Below are 19417 nucleotides of genomic sequence, written 5' to 3'. Positions count from 1 at the left end.
GATAGAAATGATACATTCCTAAAGAAATTTATCAAACTACTGCTTAAGGGCTTGCTCTTCTAGATTGCATTCCCTTCTGCTGTGCCATCTGTTAAAAGATATATATATACATACACAGAAAACATGGTCACCTCTCTTCCCTTCTCCTTGAACCATGATAAGCCCTTGGGTAGTGACTTCCAAAACCCAAGTAATTTTACAAATTACAGTGGAGAGACCTTGCATGTGGAGAAGTGACTGCATGTATAATCCAGGAAAGCCTTGCTATTTGACTTGGGCTCCAACGTAACTGCAATTTACTGTTGGTAGTATAGCAGATTATGAATAGCTTTGTTGTATGTCTTAAAATCACATGTTCACATGCTTAAATCTGAGTATCAAAATTTAAGCAGTTATTGAAATGTATGACTGTCTCCTAATACACTGATTATAAAGTGTTTCCAATGTGTCACTGCAGGCCTTTTTTTTCCCCTCAGTTCAAAGTTTTGGCTTTTATAATGTAACTTTATTACTTTGTTCCTGAAATGTGCAAATGATTAATATATATGGGTAGGGAGTAAAAAGTGTAGGGTCTGAGCCCAGGTCAGAAAGGGAACTGCACCCACCTGGGTGAGAGAGTATGTGAACTTCATGCCAGTGCAGTACTCAGTACGTGGGTCTACTACATCTTATTATAAAATCTGGAAGTAGAATGAAGTTCTCTTCATGGGGAGAACATTTGAATTAAAAAGCAGGGTAAAAGAAGTGGCTCAAGTGGTTACACTAAGGATAGACATGATGTACATACATGCAAACAACTCAATTTGGGCAAATGGTGGCTCAAGCATTTAATAAGAACTGGGAGGAAGAGGCAGGTGATCATGATTTCAAGACCAGTCTGGGCTACACAGAAAACCCCATCTTCTAAAACAAACTTGACAAGTTAAATGTCAGGCTTTGCTATTGAGCTTTTTTTTTTTTCTCTTTTTCATTTTGGGGGGTGGAGCTCAAGACAGGGTTTCTCTGGAGTCTGTCCTGGTACTCACTCTATATAGATAGACCTGGCTGGCCTCGCTCAATGGAGGTCCACCTGCATCTGTCTCCTGATTGCAAGAATTAAAGGCATGCACCACTCCATCCATCTTACTATTGAATGTTTTAAACTCAAAGCAGGAAAATGTTACCTTGAACATACTGTACTTGAAGCTTTCCAGGTGTGGGATGCTAACAAAAGCTGTGAAGTACAGAAGAGCTGTTGCATTTAATTAAGACCTTTGGAAAGAGTAAAAATGAAAACCTAATGAAAAGATGATGTAAAATGCTGTACACAATTATGCTTGTTGGATCTCAGTACTAGTTTGGGTGGGACCTGCGAATGTCTTTAAAACAAGCTACTGGGTGAGTAAAATGTGAAAGACTGGAGTCTAGCTGCTTGTTAGCCACCAGATGTCAGCCTTTGAGCAGGTTGCAACATGGGAGTTTCTCCCAATTTTGCTACTTCATTGGGAAGTGGGTACCAGAGGTCAGCATCAACCTTAATGCTGCCTTAGTACAGGACTGCTCCAGGAGGGGTGTTCCTACCTCCAGCCCTAGAGAAAGCTGGCCAGGAAGGGCTTAAGGCAGGACAGTCTTGCAAGTTCTTTCCTTAGCTTACTGGGATATCATGCTACAGTCCCTGTTTGGTTTGTGCCTCCACCTTGTGGGGTACTGGCATTATAAGGCATATTCCCAGTTTGCCAGATTCTTATTTTTTTCTCCCCTTTGAGGCAAAGACAAGATCTCAAGCTGGGCTGTAGCAGTGAACACCTTTAGTCTCAGCACTCTAGAGGCAGAAGCAGGCAGATCTCCATGAGTTTGAGGCCAGCCTGGTCCATGAGCTAGTTCCTTGTCTTGAAAGACCATAAAAAAAGACATGGTTCCCCTATATAGCCTCCCATGTTGAGCTTAAACTTGTGCAAGACAAGAGTTTCTTTGTGTAAACAGCCCTGACTTTCAATTTGTAGACCAGGCTAGCCTTGAAGATACTATTATATAGCTAACTTGAATTTCTAGTCCTCTTGCCTCTACCTCCCAACTGCTGGGATACAGGCATGCAAGTTATGTGGCACTAGGGAATCAAACCAAGACATGCATGCTAGGCTACCATTCTACCAACTGAGCCCAAAATGTGGAAACTTGGTAATGACTTTATCAATAAAAGCCTAGAAGGTCTCACTTTCTTAAGCAGCTTAGCATACATTATAAATGTTCTCTACATTGTTGGTTGAAATTGAAAGGACATTAATGTGGAACCCATTTTCAAGAGTTTTGTTGACTGAAATGTTTTTCTTCAGCTAATAAGTATACACATTAAATCTCCAGTCCTTTTCTAATTTTTCTTCACAACAGTACATTATCAGTGCCAAATCATCCTCCAAAACAGGATGATGTCTAAACTTCAAAAATCCCATAAACCACCCTGTAACTAGTTCCAACTGGAACATGAGCGCTACATTGAAGCAAGCCTGAACACAAAGGGCAAAGCTCAGAAGGTTGACAGCGGAATGTGACTGTGTCACCAGGCCTTTTTCATGTTAGTCTTAAACTATCCCAGGAACTGAATAACAGACTTAAGGTTCAAGAATGATTCTCTTTCTCCCTATTAACACTTATGGTAAAGTCTTCAGAAAGGTATTAAGTTTATTAAAATCTTTTTTTAAAAAAACCCCACAGCTGCTGAATATGGCACAGTGACTTATTTACACATTCTATGCTAGGACACATTTTAATTAACAGTATTTAAAGTCTTTTGGTAGAGATTAATGAAAACATTAAATGAATTCCCCAGTTAATGATTCCCCTTTAAAATGCTCTAAAAGCAAGCTAGCAAAAGGGGTGGGGGTTCATACCTTTAATCTAAACACTTGAGAAGTAGGCAGATCTCTGAGTTCAAGGCCACCCTGGTCTACAGAGTGTTTCAGGACAGCCAAGGATTACAGAGAAACCCACGTCTCAGCAAAATAAAATAAAGAAAATTAAATGATAACTTCTATTTAAACATGAATTTTCGCACAATTATTCTTGACTTATTCAGAGAGCATCTTTGTTTACAAAGGCAGATATGAAAAGTAAAAGTAACACATGAGCACGCCTCCACTTAAGTGCATGTTCCCTGGCTGCACTTAAGAGGACTCAGGGTTTCCAGAGCTTCAGGAGTCCATCTTCACTGTAGGTAGCAATCAGGTTCTGATGCGGGTGGTGTGCAATTCCAATCACATCCTTCTCATGAACCTAGAACATGGAAAGCAGTCAGGGTACACAGGTCTTACTTAAAGCACTCTCAAGAGGCCTTGAGAGATGGCTGGGGAGAAAAAGAGACCCTGAGAGGTCATATATTCTAAATGGCACTGCTTAAAGAGGGCTCTCCAATCCACACCAAATTGTGATGTAATCATTGTGACATAATCAGAAAAAAAGCTTTTATTTTGTTAAATCACTAAAATTTGGGGACCATGTATTATATAGCAACTGAGCAGTGGCACATGCCACACTCAGGAGGCAGAGGCTGGAGGATCTCTGTGAGTTCAGGACAGCCAGGACTATACAGAAAAACTGTCTTGGAAAGATAAGGGGAAAAAAATTACTCCTCATAATATCTTCAATATATTGAAATTTTCAGTAGCATAAAGCTGAAAATGTCAAAAGCAATCAAACTGGAAGGATAATATCCAAGTAGTTACCTCCAAAAGGAATGAAGAAAGTTTGTCTCTCCAACCCCCTCGGCCCCGGAAAGTCAGGCCTAGCTAGCAAGCTGTTCCTTCTCTGCTTTCTGTACTGTTACCCTTCCTCTGAAGCCAAACTGTTCTACAATACACCTGATTTCTAATATATGATACAATCACATTTATTGGTAAACTCCCCCATTGCATGTTTTCTAAGGAAGTTCATACTGAGGGCAGCCTGCCTGAAGAAGGCTGGCACTGGAGAGGACATGGACGCCCATGGATACCCTTATGCGGTCTTTAACTCACCGTCAGAGTTCTCTCCAGCTTGCCGGTGACTGTGCTGAAGCAGTAGAGCACGAAGTCCTCCCCAACACAGTAGATCCACTCCCCACGGGGAGAGAGGGCACAGCAAACGAAGTCACCACCTTCTCTCTTACCAGAACTGAAGCTTCTGACAATCTAGACACCGCACCCAAAACAAAAGCAAATACCAGACTTGTAGCAGGGCAACTGCAGGCAGGGGCAGCAGTCTAAACACCACCGACCTTACATTTAATGAGGACTTCATGTCTGCAGATAGGGCCATGTAGCCAGGCTGGTCTCAAGCTTGCTCTGCAGACAAGGTTGACTGAATTTCTGATCCTTCTGCCTCTAACTTCCCAAGTGCTGGGATTAAAGACATGTGTCACACACCCAGAAAACAAAATTTTAAAAACTGACATTTTTTTACACTGTTATTTTGCACTTTGGTTACTATTGTCAGATATTCATTGTATGTTACATCTTCCTGCCTGAAAATATTCAAAAGGTAAACTACAGTTAAGTAGCAGTCAGAAATTTTGAATTTTGCACCCAAGTCACCAGCCCCGACCTTCAGTTACTTTATTGCCCATGTTCATCTCACAAACAGCCATCTTCTAAATCAATACACCTCAGTTTCAATGCTACCAGTCCACTCTCACCAGACGCAATGCCCATCCTCCACCCAGGAAGGAACACTACGATTCTCCTTTATGATATACAACTTTAAATTCACCCTGAGTGATCACCTGCAGTTCCAGCACTTGGGAGACTGAGGAAGGAGGATTCAGTATTCAAGGCCAGCCTAGGCTACACAGTGAGACACTGCTGTTTTCTTTCTATTAGCATCCCATGTTCGCCTGTGGTAGTTAGATATCCCAAGAAAGCGACCCACACCGCACTGCACCTCCCTAAAAGGAAAAATCTTCAGGTCAGTTCTAAAAGCTAAAGGACAGACCAGAGCTGGCTGGGGATGGTAGTGTACTATAATCCCAACACTCAGAAGTCTGAGACAGGAGGATCATTGAGTTTGAGGGTAACCCAGGCTACACAGCAGGATACTGTCTCAGAGAGAAAGGATGTGCTTCTGCATGTGTATCTATAAATAAATACAGCTTATATAGCTTAGAAACAGTGACCCTTGTTTGACCACAGTACGGACCAGAATCAAGTCCAGTACAGAAGCACCCTCTGAGTACTCACCTGCCCCTGCATGTTCATGATGACCACTGTGTTTGATCGGTTGCATACAACAAAGTGCTCTGGGTTTTTAGGAAGCAGAATCACGCTATTGACGGTAATATCTGTCCCTGCAGTACTGCCCAATGATTTAAAGGTATTTGAACATTCCGTGGTCTTCATGTTCCAGATCTACCACAAAAATATAAAACATAACACTTAAATTATGAGAATTTCTAAAGTGTTAAGACTTAAAAATTAACAATTAGGTTTAAGAAAATCAAATAACCAATACTGCCACATGTATAGTAAGCATTCCTCTGATTTAGTGAGGAAAACCACAAGCTAAATAATAAAAATCATTTTTCAGGATCATGCTATCTTCATAAACAGCAAGAGGCCAGCACACTGGCACATACCTTTAATCCCAGCACTCATGAAGGGGAGGGTTCAAGGTCAGCCTGGGCTACTGTTTAGCAAGATCCTGTCTCAAACTAAACAAAATATCAGTCATGAGACCTGTAATTTCAAGCATCAGGAGGATGAGGCAAAAGGATCCCTAGTTTGAGAAAGAGTATAATATTCTAGGATAGCCTGGGAAAGAAGGAAGGGGAGAATAATCCAGGGACTGAGGACATGGCTCAGAAAAGTCCCTGCTAGTCACTTTATTTTGAGGACTTAAAGTTTGAGTTCCAGCTACCACATAAAAGCTGGGTGCCAGCAATCGCAGCACTGGAAAGACTCAGGACAAGCCTTGGGGCTCTGGACAGCTAATCATCTAGATCTTTGAATCCTAGTGCAAGGTGGTGCATTCTAGAACCCCTCCTCCCAAAAAAAAAGAGGGGGGGCAGAGCTCCATGGAGGGAAGCCTCACACTGATGCTCTTTTAGAGGTCCCGAGTTCAATTCCCAGCAACTAAATGGTAGCTCTGGCCTCAAGGTACACAAGGAAACATGTACACATCTACATGTACAAACACAAACAAAAATGCTCAAAAGGCATTAACACCAGAAGAGACGTCAGTTTAGCACCCTGTTTTGAAAACTCTGATTTGGTGAGGCTGAGGTGAATATGGTCAAAAAGATCACAGCATTGGCACATACATGAGAACCCAAAAGGCAGAAGCCACTCAGCCACCTGTACTACTTCTCAGTTCTTACCTTGTCTAGGCTTATGAACTGAAAGAGTTTAGTCAGAGAGCTTAGAGAAGAGACAAAAAAGGGTTGCATGGCACTGTTCAGATACCCCTCACTAAAGAGGTGAAGAGCCTCTACAGCACGCTCCCAATGCTTTTCCTCTGTGACTAACAGCTCTGTACAATACAAATGTCTTCTAAACATCTGTAGGGAGAAATACTTGCCCCACTAGATGTTCAAGGTAAATATGGTTACCTGCCACAATCTTTTGGAGTTCAGCTGCCTAAGAAAAACATTTCAGCAATCAATTTCTACTGGAGTTTCTCAACTTTTCCATGAAATAAGGTCCTTTAAATTTTTTATTTAGGATGGGTGTGGTGGTTCACACCTCTAATCCCAGCACTTGGGAGGCAGGGGCAGGTGGATCTCTGTGAGTTCGAGGCCAGCCTGGTCTACAGTGCGAGTTCCAGGACAGCCAAGGATACACAGAGAAACCCTGTCTCGAAAAACAATAAAACAATCAATCAATAATACCTCTGGAACTGGAGATGCAGGCAACTGTAAGCTGTCTAACACAAAGGATCAAACTTGGTTTCTGGAAGAGCAACTACGAACTACTGAGTCATTTCCCCAGCTCCTGAAATAACTAAATCTTTAAAGGTACTGAATAAAGACTCAATACTTTCAGTTGAGATATGTTGGGAAAGGATTATTTGAAAGTTGAGTTTATTTACTTTTATTTATGGATACAAATGTTTGCCTGCATGGACAGATGTGCACCATAAGCACAGTACACACAGAGACTAGGGTATTGAAGCAACTGAAAGTGGAGTTACAGATGGCTATGAGCTACCATGTAAGTGCTGGGAACTAAATGGAGTTCTCTGCAGGAGCAGCAAGCACTTCTACCTATTGAGCTCTCTCTCCAGCCACTCTTTTTTTAAGACAAGATCCTTTTTATACAGTCCAGGCTGGACTGAACTTGTAGAAGTCTTCCTGCCTTGGTCTCCCAACTGCTGGGAGGCTCGTATTTCTATGCTTTCTCTCCCTCACTCCTCTTCAGATATAAGGAAAGACTTAATTTGGGAAGAAACACAAAAAGAGCATTTGATCATTGAAACATTTCTAAATCTGATTACAAGTAGTGGCTAATATTCATAGGAAGACAGGCTGAACTACTCTGTGTATCTATGGATGAAGGATCACTTACGTTTCTACATATGACAAAGCTTGGGTTGTCTGAGTGTGAGGTTGAGAGTGTGTATGATATAGACCAACAAACAGGGAACACCCACAGCATGCCTGTCTCTGACTCACCAATGCTACCTTCTTAAGGAGCAACAGTGAAGAGGACATCCCAGGAGTCAGTGGGATACTTTACCTTCACAGTGCCATCAGAAGATGCACTGATAATGTAATGTCCATCCTGTGTAAATGTTGCCTCGTTAACAAAGGAGGAATGGCCTCGAAATTCCTTCAGTGTTTTTCCAGATTTTAAACCATGAATTCTATCAAATAAAAAGAATATTCATTATGTTATGTGGAAGCAAATCACTGAATGCATTTTAGATGCATTACAGAAGTATTACAATATTAAATGATGAAATGTACACAGTATAAACCACATTTTTGCTTTTTAAAACCAGAGTTTCACTAGGGAGTTCAAGCAGCCCTAGAATTCGCAGTCCATCAGTCTCTGCCTTCCAAGGGCTGGGAGTCCAAGCTTCTACTTCCACACCCAGCATCACAGACCACACACCGAGAAAAATGAAACACTGTTATTTCACCCTCTCAAATAGTTCTGCATAAAAAAGTTATGTGCCACCTGAACCTGAGAAGATGCGGCCTCACATAGCCTTGTTCTCCATATCACCCCATCCTGGAAATGCATGAAGACTCACTAATAACTTCTCCCTCTGGGGCCTTATTTTTGATAAAAAATTGTCATAAGGGCAGCTCCGGGATTCCTCTTACCTTATTGTTTGGTCAAAAGATGCACTGAGGATCTGACTGCTATCCTTTGAAAAGCTTAGACAGGTGACACCTTTACTATGTGCCCTTTCAAATCTTCTTAAACACTGTCCACTCTGAATCTTCCACACCTTTAAGAAGATAAAAAGGTGAATAAAGTGTTGGCAGGGACAGCTGACAATGCAGCACAAACACATCAAGACAGCAGCAAAGATGCATGCCTGCAGTCCAATCTGGCATGTCTACTGCAGAAGTACAATAATATGGAATCTTTTGAAACTTTTCTAAAATAAAGATTCAAGACAGTGAACTGCAGAGATGGCTCAGTAGTTAAGGGCACTTTTTACTTTTGTAGAGGACCCAGTTTCAATCCCCAACACCTACAGGGTGACGCAGAACTACCTGTACGTCCAGTTCCACGGGAATCTGATGCCGCCTTCTGACCTTAAGGCACCAGGCACACAAGTGGGGCACACATATACATATGAAGACAAAACACTCAAACATATAAAACAAATAAAACACAACCCAGTGGTAAGAGTGTCTAACATTAAAAAAAAAAAGAGTGTCTAACATTCACAAGGCCCCGAGTTCAACATCACAAAAGAAGACAAGACAAAAAATAGTAGCAAAAAAAAAATAGTAGCCAAGTCTATTAAGCAAGAATTATTTCTTTATTTTACCTCCCAGTTGCATTATCAGCAACTAAAAACAAGTCACAGCCAATACCAACCCCGATAGATAGATAGATAGATAGATAGATAGATAGATAGATAGATAGATAGATAGATAGACAGACAGACAGATAAAGAGAAAAAGAAAGAAAGAAGGAAGGAAGGAAATATTAACCTGCAGTACATTATATATATTGCCCTACAACCAAGACAGACATGAACATATTTGAACTGAAGTGCCAGGTCTGTAATTTACCAGCTATGTGACTGCAAATATGTTAATGGACCATCCCAGACAGGATTGTTAGTAAAACTGAAAACGAGAAAGGGATTAACATCAAATTGATGCTCAATATATAGGAGTTATTTTGGTAGTAAATGTCATGTGTATCACACCATTAAAAAATTTTTAAATGTCTAAATCTAAGCATTCCATACCTTAATCTTTCCATCTTGGGCCCCAGTTGCTAACATTTCAGTATCTCGGCTGAAACACATGCAGAGGACAGCATCATCCATCATCATGAAGTTATCCTGGGCCTGGTACTTAAGATCCTGAAGTGATGATTAACAGTTATTAAAATAACACAAAATCAAACCAGTGCCCCAGTGGCCCCACCCAGAACCCTAGAAATTCAAGGAAAGCAAGAGTTCTGGGCCCTGAACTCTGGTTCTCATGTGTGCACGACAAGTGCTTTCACCACTGAGCCATTTCCCCAGCACCTGCAATGCATATTTTGATTTCTTAAAATAGAAAGTCCTCACTTCAAAAAAGAAATAAATAAGAAAATGTTGACAAAGGGGCTGGGAAGTTACTGTCTTAGAAGCATGAGGACCTAAATTCAAACCCCTGAACACATATTGGGGAAAAATCATGGTATCCATTTGTTAGTCCACAGCTAGGAGAACAGAGCTAAGTCTGGACCTCGCTGAGCATCCAAACTAGCCTATTTGAGGAGTTCCCCGCCACTAAGAGATCCTATGTCAAAAACAAGGAGGACAACACTTGACTAACAACACCCAAGGTTTCCTCTGGTCTCACACAAACACATACATATGTCCATCTGTACCTGCATAGACTTCACAGAACAGAAAAATACGGTGGTTATTTACATATAAATTTCACTCATAAAAAATACAATTAGTACTAAAATCAGGTGAGACTGGCAACAATCTCTAAGAGACTATACATAGACCATGCGTCATTCCTTGCACTGCAATGTAATTCAACAATTATTTCAAACACTACAAAGAGGAAATCGAGGGCATAATACAGTACGTGGCATGTATGTTGTCATCTGTGTAACATTATTAAAAGGACACAAAAGTAACTGCTAACACACACACACAGAACATCCCTTTAAAGCTAAGGAATGGGCAGCCTTGGATCGAACAAGGAAGAGCTCTGATGGGCTCAAGGATGCGGGTAAGAGCTGCACACTTCCCCTGAAGATCTCATGGCCCTTTCTGAATATTACAGACACGTAACTCACTCCAAACAAAACGTTTTCAATTTTTCTAAAAACTCATGAAAAGATAACAAAGGTTTCTCCTATTTAATAGAAACTCAACTTAAAATGAGCTTTTAAACTATAAAAATACATCATTCATAAAGACCCTTCCTCAATCATGTAACTCACAAAGACAAAATTAACTGAAAATCAGCAATTCTTCCTTTAAAAGTTAATGCATTTTTAATACTTTACCTTCCTGATTTTTCCTGTAGTGAAGTTCCACACTTCAATAAATCCATCAACAGATCCAGTGACCAGATATTGACCATCTGGAGAGAACCGAGCACACTCCACGTGCGATTTCTGACCAAACTGTTTCAAGTGAAACAAAGAACACATAAATTGTTATCTAAGGGCCTTTAAACGATTTCCATTTTAGCCTTTTAAGAAACCCAGCCCTTGCATATAATCCCAGATGGCCCATATTGTGAAGTATTGGAAGGCATTTCTACACATGGACCCTGGTAGATGCTTTCTCTGACTAGTTTTCTATTTAAATGTTTTAATAAAATTAGTTAATGGGAAAAAACACAAGGTTTTATCCTTTCAAAGATGATTTCACTTATGTGGCCCTTAAGATGGCCAAGAACTCAATGTAGCCCACTGAGATCCCATCCTCTAATCTGAGATCTTCCTTCTGCAGTAACCCTTTAAGTACTGGGATTACAGGCACATATCATCACACATATAGTGTGTGGTGGTATATGGGGGAAAGTTTTTTTTAGCATGAGATGTAAAACAAATAATTCAGTTAGCACAAGCTGTAACTTTCTGCCAGAATCAGAAATTAGAAGGCCTTTCCATTCCAAGTTAACATGGTTTAATGCTTCTGTTGTGTATCTGGATGGAAGAGGGGACTCATTTTCAAAATAAGAGTGTTGTAAATAAAATTTTCATCATTATTTCACAACCTTTATTGAATCAGTGATAATATGTGGCTACAAAACTAGGACTAAGGGCTGGAGAGATGGCTCAGCGGTTAAGAGCACTGATGATCTTGCATAAGACCTGGATTCCACTCCCAGAACCCACATAGCACTTCAGAACCATCTGTAACTACAGTTCTAAGGGACCCGATGCCCTCTTCTGGCCTCTACAGGCACCAAGCACACGTGTAGTACACAGAAAAACATGTACACAAAACGCTCATACGTTAAATAAATTAATCTATCTACCTACCTTTAGGGAAAAAAAAAAACTAGGACTAATTATTGAACAAGTTATTTGCTTGCTAAGTGCCTTCCTAGCATTTGAACTGACTATGCTCCAATGTCAGGGAAACCAAAGGACAGCAGGCAGATAATAATGTTGATTTTCCTTTTTTAGTGCTGGGATACTGACCCAGGGTCCACACATACTAGGCTCTACCAAACTATCTCCAGGCCACTGCGTCTAGGGATGAGGCAGGCTTTCAACTTGAGTCTTCCTGCTTTGGCCTGCAGGCATTACTGGGGTACATCATCACCACTTTATTTACTTACTTATTTTTCAAGACAGGGTTTCTCTGTGTAACCCTGGCTGTCCTTGAACTTACAGATCAAGCTGGCCTGGAACTCTGAGAACCTACCTCCATATCCTGAGTGTTGGGATTAAAAGCCTGTGCCACAACCACCCCACTGTCTAGCTCTAATGCAAAATATTCATTCCAGAAAACTTCTAGCCCAGTGGCACCAACAGAATGATCTCTAACTGAATAAAGTCTTCGATCAAGGCAAATAAAGGTACTAATCAAAAATAGTATCACATGCAAATTAGAACACACAGTGTAGAAAAGACAAATACAAACCACTGAACCAAAGTCAGAGTTAAGGAATAGGCACATCTGTGTGTGCATATTTGCAGTACAGTATATGCACGTATGCACATGTTCATGCATATGCATTCACCCATGCATGCTCATCTGAAGATTAGAGGTCAAGGAATCATATTCTACCTCTCTCCACCTTATTTTTCAGGACAGAGTCTCTCACTAGACCTGAATCACCCCATATTCTGCTAGAATAGCTTGCTAGCAAGCTCCCAATACCTGCCTCCCTCCGCCCCAGCACTGGGCTTACATATGCATGCTAACATGCTCAATTTTATGTGGGCACTGGGAATTTTTGCACAGCAAGCATTTTATCCACTGAGCCATTTCCTTAACACCATGAATACGCAGCATTTTAAAATCCATTAATGCAATCAGAGCACAAAACTACAGAGAAGCTAAGGCACTAAGCACACACCTTTAGTTCTGGGAGCTGAACTATTTGTTCCTTTTCCTGAAACAGTTTCCCAGTACAATCAAGGTCTCAAGGCTTAGCTCAGAGGTATGTTAAGGTTCTATATCTAATCCTTGGCATGCACTCACACATCTAAGTCATAAGGCAAAATTATTCTCCTTAACATCACAAGTCAGCTTTACAATCCATGGCTGACCCTTTGCCATGGCAGACTAAGCACAAATATTTAATAGGACATAAATATGGAAAATTTATATGGTACCAAATTAAACCATTTTCTCAAATATAGGATTATGGGCTGGATGTCAAATATGTATCTACAACTGACATGTGCCACTGCCAGGTTCCAGCAGTACCCCAAAGGACACCCAGAGAACCCTGAGTACTGTCAAGCCCTTCTCCCTGGTATCCCAGCTCCTGACAACAGGGCCTCCTGGCTCTGCACATGACCAGTACTCAACTAATTACCAGCTGTGTTTATCAGAGCCTACCTTAATATGCCTGCTCAGCTGTGTGGGAAACTTTTCTTCTTCCACATCTTTGACAGCTGCTTTGCCTCGAAACAAATCTATGGTCATACCAGGAGGAAGCAAGCCCTGGTGCTGCTGCCACTTCAACGCCTGTGGAAAAAGACAGCACAGCAATCTGCTGAGTGACAGTGAAGAGCCATCACTGCTACTCAAAGAACGAGGCCAGAAAACGCTCTCCAGTCTCCGCATTTCCGACTGTCCAAACAATCTCCTGTTCAGTGTGTCACACAACATGGACTTTTCATGAAAGACTCTGACAGACAAAAACTATATCTCACACCTATTTTCCTTTATTATGAACAAAAATTGTTAAAGCAGAAATTTCCCAGAGTTCCAAGACTCAAACCCAGCCACTAATAACAATAATGTACAATATTTCCTCCTAGTTATTTTCCTCTCATGATGTGTTTAATTACTATATTAGTAATTATACTATATACTAAGTTTATATTCTATTTTCATCTAGTATCACATCATACTATGACATACCATACCTATGCATGCTTATATGTATTAGGAATTGCAAAGCTATCAGGTTTAATGGTTGTCAATACACTATTTACTGGGTGTTTCGGTTTACCTATTCAATATATTAGTGAACATTTGCACTGCTTTCAACACCCTATCTTTTTTTTTTTTTTTTTTTTGAGACAGTTTCTCTGTAGCTTTGGAGCCTCGAACTCACAGAGATCCACCTGCCTCTGCCTCCCAAGTGCTGGGATTAAAGGTGTACGCCACCATCGCCCGGCTTCAACACCTTATCTAACGAATGCTACCCTGAACATCTCTAAACAGGAAAACTTTGCATTCCCAATGGATAGTTTTTGCCAACTTGACACACAAACCAATCATCTGGGAAGACAGAACTTCAAGTTAGAAATTGCCTCCACCAGACTGCCCTGTGGGCAGATCTATCAGGGCACTTTCTTGGTTAATAATGATGTAAAGGCCCAGTCCATTGTGAGGAGCACTCTTGGTTGTATAGGAAAGTAAGACGAGTAAGATAGTAAGCAGCATAATTAACTGATTTCTGCTTCAGTTCCTACTCCTAGGTCTCTGCTTTGAGCTTACCCTGGCTTCCCTAGATGCTGGTGAAGTCTATAATGAAATAATTCCTTTCCTCCCTAAGTTGCCTGCATCGCCCAGGTGCTAGGATTTGTGCACACACACACACACATAAATCCTCACAGTAATATCATAAATACATTATGTATTTTTATGTGTCAGAATATAAAGTCTCACTGTTGGTTTTGGTTGGGAGCAAATCTAAAATCTCAAGCACAGGAGCAAAAACCGAGCTACAGCCCCAGCTTGACAAGCCCACGGAGCTCAAAGAGTATGGATTCTACGGAGCATTAACATTATTCCAAGTTCCCTAGCACATCCCAACACAATTCTAAATGAGGCTAGAGATTACGTCCTGAATGATTTGTCTACATTGCCGATCCAGGGAAAGAAGAAAGGTGGCTCGGAACAGCTTCTGAGCAGTCAGCCTTGAAGGTAGGCTCTATTCCCAGGCTGTGTAATTTCCTTAGCTCAGGGTAATTTCAGTCCTACAAGGTAGTCATTTACCTGTCCCAGCAATGCCATGAGACGAGATGGCGGCACCACACTGACTTCTCCAGCTAACGCCTGGGCAATCGCTGCTCTCCTTTTCTCTTTGCTGCTTCCATCTGGATAGGCCTTAAAAAAAAAAAAAAGAGTTGGTATCATTTCCAAGGAAAAGAAAGGCATGAATATATATATTTAAAGCTTAGCAGTTAAGAGCATGTACTACTCTTGCCAAAAAAAAAAAAAAAAAAACAATTCCCAGTACCCACACTGAGCAGCTCACAACTCCCTATAACTCCAGTTTCAGGGGGGGAAATTCAATACATCTGGCCTCCTGAGGATTGGACACACAAGCACACATGCACACTTATGTACAAACACATACGTACACAAACACACATTTTAAATAAAAATTAAATTTTTTCAAAAGCAAAGGAAATAAGACATTCTCAGAGGAAAACAATAAAATACCAGTTAAATAGGTGATGAACTAAATCAATTTAGTGTTTAAAAGAAACTTTGCAATTCTGCACTCTTGCATTTCGGAAGTATGGAAGAGAGCTATATCAGTCAATCTGTACTGTTATTTCTGAAGAGGCCAGGTAAGTCAAAATAGAAGTAGGATTCTAATTTCTGAAATATTTGCAGGGTCGAAGACTGATATTCTTCAGAAATCTTTCTATTACCGACTTCCTATTGCATTCTTCTTCCTTTTATTTTGGAAGCTGTCTAGTGAAAGTTTATGGGGGAAAGAAACTGCGTTTGTGTGTGTATATATATATGTGTAAAATTATGTATTTATACATCTCACTGGTGGATGAGATCGCACTGTGGGAAAAAGGTGTTTGCCACCAACCATGATGACATGAGTTTGAATCCCACAGCAGAAGAAAAGAACCCACTCCTTTAAGTGGTTCTCTGACCTCTACAGATACCCATCCAAACATACACAAACAAAAATTAAAAAGCAATTTTGCAAGGCCACATTATTTAATTTTCACAGTTAACAACTGTGAAATTATGTTTTCATTACCATATCCTTACCTCACGAGGATCAAAGTAAGACCTGGCTAAGAGGTTTTCCAGATGAATATAGCGCTCTGGCTGTGTTTGCTTCAACATAATCATGGGATCTGTCTGTCTCAGAAGGGACCTGGCAGCACCCAATTCACGAAGTTCTATCAGTTCCAGAACAACCTGGACAACAGGAAAAAAATTCATTTTTCAGCACATCCTCTTCATCAGTCTTTTTCGTCTTCATCCCAACCCTCTCCCCAAGACAGGGTTTCTCTGTGTAGCCCTGACTATTCTGGAACTCACTCGGTAGACTAGGTTGTCCTGGAACTCACAGACACCCACCTGCCTCTGCCTCAAGTGCTGGGATTAAATGTTGAATCTTCCAAGGAAGAAAAAAAAAATACACTGTTGAGTCTTGACAATGTGGATTACAGCCAGTTATATCCCTTGGGCTCTGGAAGGAAGGCTCACTGATACTCTCCATTAAGGACCAACCCACAAAGCTCAGGAACATCACTTCACTCTTACCTGTTCATAGAGATCAATAAGGGTTTTGTCTGGCAATTTCAGAGACTGTATAGCCTGTAAAACAGTATCCCAATGGCCGCTATTAATGTCAGCCACGAAGCTTTCAATGCTGTCCACAGTATTGAGAGAGACAGTGGTCTCCTCCTGTAGGGTGGCCAATGCCCGATACAAACTGTTCTCCTTCAAGTACTGCATGATGAGACGAATCACACTGAGAGAAAACAAAGAAAGCCATCAGCTCAGAGAGCTCCAGCCACCAATTAGTCCTTTCACTACCCACTTTCCATTTAATTATTGTAAACAATCACAGAATCAAGGTTCCAAACTTCCAGCTAAAGATACGAAAACTGGGGTTCAGAGAGGGGAAATTGCCTGCCCAATGTTTCTCACTCAGAAAGAAAGCTGGATTTACTGGACATCTGTGTGAGACACTTTAAACCTACAATAGTCAATGATGTCTTTTTTAAAACATCTGGAGGGGTGAGGGCGCACATCTTTGATCCAAATTAAAAATTTTAAAGCCAGATAAATTAAATAAATAGATTGGCGAATCAATCAATCAAATCAATAAATAGATTGAATCATCTATATTGCTATTAAAAATCTTGGTCATTTAAAAAAATGGCAAGCCAAACTAATTAACTGAATAATGGATTAAATCATCTACATTGCTGTAGGAAATCTTAGTCTATTTTTTTTAAAAGACAAGACAAATAGATATGATAGATATAGTCATCTACATTGCTATAGAAAATCTTGGTCCATTTTTTAAAAAAATGACAAGCCAAGTAAATAAATAAATAAATAAATAAATAAATAAATATAATTATTAATAAATAAGATCATCTACATCGCTGTAGGAAATCTTGTTTCATTTAAAAAATTATAAGCCAAATAAGTGAATGAATGAATTTAGATTCAATCATTAGATAGATATGGATGGGTGAATAGACTGAATCTACATTGCCATAGGAAATCTTGGTAATTTTTTTAAAAATGAGGAATCAAATAAATAAGTAAATAGATTAAATTATTGAATAGATACATGGATTAAGTAATCTACACTGCTGTACAAAATCTTGGTCCATTTAAAATATGATAAGCCAAATAAACAGAATAAATCATTAGACAGAGATAGATAGATAGATAGAAAGAATCATCTATATTGCTTTAGCAAATCTGGCCCATTTTTTAAAAATGAAGCGCCATTCATTATTCCTACACTGCTGTAGGAAATTTCGGTCCATTTAAAAAATGACAAGCCAGATAAATAAATAAGCAAATGAATAAAGGAATGAAGAGAGAGGGGGAGAGAGAGAGGGAGAGAGGGATGGAGAGAGAGAGAGAGAGAGAGAGAGAGAGAGAGAGAGAGAGAGACATCTAAATTAATGTAGGGAATCTTGGTTGGTTCGTTTAAAAAAAATGACAAGGCCTTCTTACCCTCCTCTTCAGTGTTAAGATTACAGGATGTGCGCACTCCACGCCCGGTTTCCAGTTTTAAAAAATCCACAGCGGGTCTCCGCCTCAGTCGATTTAATAAGCCTCCCCCTTCTGCAGGCCTTCAGGACACATCTACCTCCCTCGCCCTCTGAACACAAACGTCTGCTTAATTTACATTTTACCTGTTAGCCAGCAAAGGCAGAGGGAGGAGTCCTGGAGAAGTCCACGAAAGACTCTTCCATCACTAACTCCACCCCTGCCTGGCCCCTCGCCGCCCCGTCTTCGCTAAGCATCATCCTTCTGACCCAAAGCTCAAATTCTGTCTCTCGGTCCACACAGCGGCTCTCAACCCTGCAAGCTGCTAACCAAAACTCGGCGCCACCTGGGGTTTGCGCAAACAGAAGCAACCGAGCCTTTCTGGTAACTAGCGCTGGGACTAGGAGGAAAAGCTGCCTCACGGGCAGCCTGGGGGACTGGGGGCACAGGGACAGCACTGAGTGAGGGCTGGGCGAGCAGAGCAAGCACAGTGATCAGGTCTGCTCGGTGAGCCTCTCCAGCCCCGCAGCGGGCCGCCGGGCTCCGGGCTGCCCGCCACAGAGCTGCTCTCACCGTGGGCACACCGAGGCCGCAAGCCCCCGGCGCGCAGCCCCCTCGGACGTCCTCTCGAGCCCCTCCACCCCACGCCCTCAACGTGGGGACGAGCCACAGCCGTACTCACTCGGAAGACTCGATTTCGAGCGACATAGCGGTATCGCTCCGGGTCAAGGCCCGTCTCAGTACAGACTCGGTCGCACAACACTTCCCGACACTTCCGGCGGCCTCCCACCGTCACTTCCGGTCGGCTACGGGCTCAGGGCAACGGGGAAACGCAGAGGTGGCGCAGTGCGTGAGGGGCAGGGCCTAGCGTGTTAGAAGTCTCTCTGAAGCCGCGGAGACGGCTCAGAAAAAAAAAAAAGGTGGCTGCCTCCGATCCTGACGTCCTGACTTCGATCCCGGGGAGCCACAAACTCGCGCTGCTCGTCCTCTTCTGGCTCGGTGGCGACTGCACGTTAACATAAACGCGAGTAGCCGGGCGATGGTGGCGCACGCCTTTAAATCCCAGCACTCGGGAAGCAGAGGCAGGCAGGTCTCTGTGAGTTCGAGGCCAGCCTGGTCTACAAGAGCTAGTTCCAGGACAGGCTCCAAAGCTACAGAGAAACCCTGTCTCGAAAAACCAAAAAAACAAAAACATAAACGCGGAGTCTCTTTATATAGTTTATCTGTTCCGAAACCCAGAACCACGCCTTCTTGTCCCAGCCTATCACTGCTCAGGATTAGTGTGCGGTCACAGAGATCCTCCTCCCTCCACCTCCCTAATACTGGGATTAAAGGCGTGTGCCCTCACAGAGACCCTCCTGTCTCTGCCTCCCTAATCCTGGAATTAAGGGCGTGTGCCATCACCAAGCCATTAATTAGGTGGCTTACAATTTAAACCCAGCACTCTGGGAGTTAAAGTCAGCCTGACCTACGTAGTGAGTTCCAGAACAGTCAAGACTACATAGAGAGACCCTGTCTCAAACAAAATAAAATGGAAAAACTTAAAACTATTATCTTTACATTTTATTTATTGCGTGAGTACGTGCACTGTGCGTGTGTATACATGTGAAGGATTAGAGGAGCTAATTCTCTCCTT

General features: G+C 41.6%; 1 protein-coding gene across 1 annotated transcript; it reads right to left on the bottom strand.

Annotated features, from left to right (window-relative positions):
- Window positions 1-2640: 2640 nt before the first annotated feature.
- On the bottom strand, window positions 2641-18612 carry Smu1 (SMU1 DNA replication regulator and spliceosomal factor). Its single transcript, XM_048420426.3, has 12 exons — window positions 18464-18612; window positions 16306-16516; window positions 15805-15957; window positions 14782-14892; window positions 13171-13299; window positions 10650-10769; window positions 9382-9498; window positions 8273-8400; window positions 7680-7806; window positions 5187-5354; window positions 3990-4142; window positions 2641-3249 (listed from the first exon to the last, which is right to left on the bottom strand). Exons 1-12 carry the CDS (start codon window positions 18487-18489, stop codon window positions 3151-3153), a joined length of 1542 nt encoding a protein of 513 aa, XP_048276383.1. The 5' UTR covers window positions 18490-18612; the 3' UTR covers window positions 2641-3150.
- Window positions 18613-19417: the final 805 nt, after the last annotated feature.

Source organism: Myodes glareolus, chromosome 16, assembly GCF_982192425.1.
Source record: "Myodes glareolus chromosome 16, mMyoGla1.1, whole genome shotgun sequence".
NCBI classification, from domain to species: Eukaryota; Metazoa; Chordata; class Mammalia; order Rodentia; family Cricetidae; genus Myodes; species Myodes glareolus.
This window is presented reverse-complemented; position numbering and strand designations above follow the sequence as displayed.